At 31.5% G+C, this 5,798-nt stretch overlaps 2 protein-coding genes across 2 annotated transcripts in view; both read right to left on the bottom strand.

Annotated features, from left to right (window-relative positions):
- Positions 1–5,798, bottom strand: part of LOC111612382 — a 47,728-nt gene that overhangs the window by 11,335 nt on the left and 30,595 nt on the right. The window lies entirely within an intron of this gene.
- LOC111612385 lies at positions 3,652–5,190 on the bottom strand. The gene has a single exon (XM_023353592.1). The coding sequence runs from the start codon at positions 4,591–4,593 to the stop codon at positions 4,192–4,194; it is 402 nt and encodes a 133-aa protein (XP_023209360.1). The 5' UTR covers positions 4,594–5,190; the 3' UTR covers positions 3,652–4,191.

Here is a 5,798-nt window from a genome sequence, read left to right as displayed (position 1 = left end):
TCTTCTTGTAAAGTTGTAATTATTTTAATTATTTTTATTTCCAAACTGATTTTAACCAGTTCTATAGTAAGGTAACATTCCAATAGACAATATGCAAAGCTTTTTTTTCAGTTTACAGCAGTATTTATTACACAAAATTTAAGTAAAGCTTAACATGCCGATCTTGCCCCGATCTCCCCTATATTTTAAAATCTTATAAGTTTCTTTTTATACCTTATTTAAATAGTAAAATATTATTTATTATGTAGCCTATGTTTCCAAACTGTTTTACACCAATTGAACATAATTTAATTACTGTAAGTTTTATTATTTAATTGTTTAATTTAAATTATATTACACATTATAAAAGTCAACTTTAGATCATTAAAATCTTCAAATATTATACAATACTTTAACAATATGAGTTGAATTTTAATAACAGTATTTTGTAAAGGCTGAAGTTTTGTTAACACCAACAAAAAAAAATAAATATCTCTCATGAAAATTTATTTCTGTTTAAGAACAGAATCATAAAATAAAAACTAACATTTATAGCCCATTTTCATAAAACAGATCTTAAATTATTCTAAAATATTTTTCTCTCCAATGATTAAACATCAATTGTACATTAAATCAGATCTGAATCAATACAGTAGAGCATCAATTATCCGAAACAATTCAGGTCTGGGGTTGTTCAGATAACTGATTTTTCAGATATTATCATATACTCTTAATGGTACCATATATGGTGTAAAACATTCTATTACAGATAATTTATTTATTTAGTAAGATGTAAAACAATCCACACAGAATCAGTTTAAAATTACTTTGACTCAAATTCCTTCATAACCTAAAGAGCACTGGAATTTGGATTAATGACTTTTCACAGCTGTGGTTAAAATACCAAACAATAACAATCTAGGAACACTATAAAATTTATACCAATTATAGTTAGTATTCCATTATAAATCAATTACATTTTTAATCTTATTATTAACTGCAATTAATTTTTAATTTATAGTTTTCACTTTAAAAAAAATTTCAAAATTCGTAAAAAAATTCCAGCAACNCAACCAAAACATCAGTTAACTGAAAGTGTTTCAACAAATTTCAATATGGGATAGGTTAATATATATTTTCGTACATAATCAGTTATCCAGAAAATCGATTATCCGAACAACCCCAGTCACAAATTGTTTCGGATAATCGATGCTCTACTGAACTTTTGTTTTCAGAAAGAATTTCTGAACTTTCAGACATTTTTAGACAATAGCTTTCAGACATTTTTATTTGATGTTTTCAGCATTTTATCTAAATATGATATACACTAGAGTTGCTAATATGATCATTCCTTGTAGAGGGCTGCCAGATTAGCAAGAGTGCTGGATTACTGAGTATGTACAGACCTAAAATTCTGCCTAAAGGAAATAAACAACATGATCTGCAGCCCTTCAGTACTGATTCTTTTTGGAGGAAGCCACATACAATAATATAACATATTGATATGAATACTGTATACAAAAATGAAACAGGATATGTGACATGACTAACATTTTCATATAAACCAAAGTGTACAGCTAATCACACTAGGGGTTAAATACTTATTTAAATATTAAATGAAAGGATTTATCAAAAGTTAATCATTATAATTATAACTGTTCATAAGTTGTAACCAATTAAATTTAAACCATCAAATAAAGAAAAGGTAAACTGCATAAATCACGTATAAATTTGTACATTTTGATTATGTACAGTTTTCTCCGTTTATGTAATTGTTAACTATGATATTACGAATAAAACACATCTTTAATAATCCAGCTAATAAAAATTAATAAAGTAAAAATGTTTTTGATCGTTTCTTAATGATCTTCTTCAGTTACCATAACATAGAATAAATCAAACACAAAAAAGAACGTAAATACAAAATTAAAATATAAATAACGGAAAAGTAGCTGTGCTGATAAAATAAATGAAAAATATAAATTAAGCCGAAAAAATGTCCCTTAACAAAAATTAAAATTAATAAAATCATTAATTCTTGTAAAAGGATCGCCATGCAGTAGGTAAAGAGTCCGCATCCCTATGGTTGATGCAAGTAGTTTTCCTGTGTGTCTTAAAGATCTCTAATTTTTCCTGATATTTCATTGTATGTAAATTTGTCGTAGGTTTAGTTATTTCTGCTCGATCCCAATGGACTCGAATGTCATGTTGTGTTGCGTAAGCCGATAGCATGGTGTTGTCAAGTTTCTTATTAATCGTATATTTATGCTCTTTGATACATTGCTGAAAGTTGCGCATTGTTGTGCCCACGTAGACAAGATCCGAATTAAAACGCTGATCATGTAATGATATAGAGTAGATCCCTGATGCCAATTTCCAGTCATAATGCTTCTTATCATTTCTTAATAGCTTGAAAACTGTAGGATTGTGTCGATATATCACTCAGAAATCATTAGCCTTAGCCGTTTCTTTATGTATTTGTCTCAAAAAGGGGGACATAATTTAAAATCATCCTTTGTCTACGGTCTACTGTAGGATGCCGTTGTTTAGTTGTTTGGAATGTTTTTACTTTATTAATTTTTATTAGCTGCATTATTAAAGGTGTGTGTTTTATTTGTAGTATATTTATCCAGTTGGTTCGTTATATAAGTATACCAATGGCTACACCGGCCAAATAGTATAAGAAACTGACCCTTAAATTATGTAAAGCAAAGGCTAAATTTGATTTTCTATCTCAATGCCGTCTTAATGATGCCTTTCCAATGTCTATTTATCGGATACGATTACCCACGGAATGTAATTTGCTAATCCCAAAATTAAGACAGCTGTGCCTCAGAAACGCTATCAGGAATACAAGACGCCAAACATATGCTCTTTTGTACAAACTGATAAAAATGGAGAACTACCTTTATGAACAAGACCCACAACTTCTAGTGATCGTGAATAAGTGTCGTTAAGTTGACACATAATGTCGAAAGAAATTTAAAATGCAATTACATCAAGAAACTAAGACGGATATTCTGAATGCAGAATATTAAACTGAGCATAGGTATAAACACCCATATCACCACATGGGACAACATTGTCTTCTAATAAGTAAAAAATAAATGGGTAAAAAAAATCATCAATCAACTTCTATGATTCTCAAATATATTTTTGCTTAACATTTTAATATATATAAAAGTACATTAAAGAACTGCCAAAACATGAAGTAAAATAAATTTTAAAAATTCAAAAACTACCACAAATTTAATATCCAATTAATAAACATACAGTAGGCCCTCAATTTAGCAAAGTAATTGGAAGAAAAGTTGTCTGCTATCAATGAAAGTCCATTAAATTGAATGTGTTTTAAAAATATTAATAACAAACTTACAATATACAGGATGTATTAAAATGTTATAATGTATATGTTTGAATAAATTATTTTTATAATATACAGTCGACCTCCCTATAACACTATTGATAATTCCGTGTTATATGAATTCCATGTTGTACGAGTCACTTAGATTTTACAATACGTGAGCTGTTCACAGCCCGGCACACATATTTGTAAAATCTAAGTGACTCGTACAACATGGAATTCATATAAAACAGAATTATCAACAGTGTTATATGGGGGTCAATTGTACACTGACTTGAGTAATTTATACTCATTGATTCATTGACTGAACTTCAAGTGTGTTCTATCCACAAATAAAACAAGGTTATAAATTTTTCCTTTAGGATAAATACAAGGACACTGAAAGTTTCTGGATACATCAGCCTTGTTTATTGTTATTTTGTGTCCCTCCTCATATCTTCTCAAAGTACTCTCCCTGATGCTTGATGGACTGTTGCATGCAGAACTAGCTCTAGAAGCACTGACACCAGTCTTCTTCTGAGATGTCTGCCAAGGTGTCTCCGTATACGGCAACTGCCTCTTCCAGACTCCCAAAATGACATCCCTTGAGGACTTCCTTGGCTTTGGGAAACAGAAAGAAATTACAGGGTGCAAAATCTGTACTATAAGGTGGATTGGTGACAAATTGCACTCTGGAGTCACTCAAGTAGTCCAGTGTTCTCACTGCAGTATGCACTGCTGCATTGTCATAGTAGAGAAAGAATCCACAAAGACCTGCTTTAAAGTGCTGTCTGCAGATTTCTTGAAAGATTCAAGGAAAAGTAATGGTGATGTACCACTCAGCATTAACTGTCTTCTGATCCTCAAGGCTATGGTGACAACATGACCTGTCTTCCAAAGAATACTGCTACCATTTTCTGACCAACAATTCTTAGACATTTGACTTTGACAGGTGGTGCTACATCAGAGAAGACCCAAACTGTCAACTGTGTATTGCTTTCAGAGTCATACTGGTATCCAGGTCTTGTCACCAGTGAATGTCCCACACATTTTGAAGTTCCTTGTTGAAAATTTTCCATCATATAGTGGCACCATTCCACATGAGTTTCTTTTTGCTGTTTAATTAGAGAATGAGGCACCCACCAAGATACAATCTTCCTGATGTGAAGATGATTGTGCAAGATATCATTCATTGCTGCCAATCCAATACCAAAAGTGTACTCTATATCTTTATACAAGTCTTCTCTAAGCAGTTTCTTAATGTGAAACATTTTCCAGAATCACTGCAGTTTCAGGTTGACTGATTCTTTCTTCATCTTTATGACTGTTTCTGCCATGTCTAAATTCTCCTAACCACCAGAAGAACACTTGTGTTCTGGATGGATAAGAGTAAGGAAATGCTGCTTGCAAACAGTGGAGGCATTGGGATTATGACAAACCAGATTTAAAGTCATAAAACATCATTGCTCAGAAATGCTCCTGCTTCAGCTCCATTTTCAACATCCAGTTTGGTGGCACTCCCAAAATCAGATGCTTTCTGTGCACAGAAAATTTCAAAGATGCAAGTATACTGTTGAACTTATGCTCAGAAAATCTTCAGCAGTAAAGTATCGCAGACTGTTTTCCCCCATGTTCAGTGATTTTGCATATCCAGAAACGCTGTGTGGTTTTCGTATTTTGTCCACTAACTCAAGGGACAACTATATTTGTATTATTACATATTGGCTTTTATATTTTATTTAATATTAGGAGACTTTACTTCCCATTTGCTTTGCTACATGTTCAAAAAGTTTGCTTGGTAGCTACTGTTTCTATTTTTTATGTGATAAAAAAAACACTCATAATGATTTAAGCTAGGTATTTTATTAATATATACAGTATACACAAAAGATTAAGTAACAGTTTAGTTTTGTGTATGTGTAGCAATCTCAATATGTCCACAAATTTTTTTTTAACTAGCTACAAGGACCCGCTTCGCTGGGTTTTTATTTGTTCGTACATTTGTATGTAATATACAGTCGACCCCTCTATAATTACGGTCCCTATAATTACGATTCCTATAAAACTACGAAAAAATTGCTACCGGTATCCGTAAAAAATAGTAAAAGTTCCCTATAAACACCTCAAACGTCATCGGGCAGCCGAACTACTTTCCCGCCGTCCGTAGCGCCATGCTACAGAGAGATTTCTATCGTCTGGATAGTATTATATAAATTATATATAAATTAGGTACTGTACATATAATTATATATTAATTATATATAAATTAGGTACTGTATATATAATTATATATTAACTTATTGTAACTTTGTTATAATTAAATATATAATTTCCGCCGTCTAGCGTGGCGCCACGCTACGGAGATTTTTACGCTAACTATCGTCTGTCAGTATGTAAATTAGGTACCGTAAGTCTAATACAGTACTGTAATTTTATACATTTCTTGTGAAAGAAACATTTCTTATTCAACGGCGAT

Source organism: Centruroides sculpturatus, unplaced genomic scaffold (genome assembly GCF_000671375.1).
Source record: "Centruroides sculpturatus isolate CEXI.00-Female unplaced genomic scaffold, Cexi_2.0 scaffold1618, whole genome shotgun sequence".
Lineage (NCBI taxonomy): Eukaryota > Metazoa > Arthropoda > Arachnida > Scorpiones > Buthidae > Centruroides > Centruroides sculpturatus.
The sequence above is the reverse complement of the archived record's forward strand: the minus strand, read 5'-3'. Positions and strand labels throughout refer to the sequence as shown.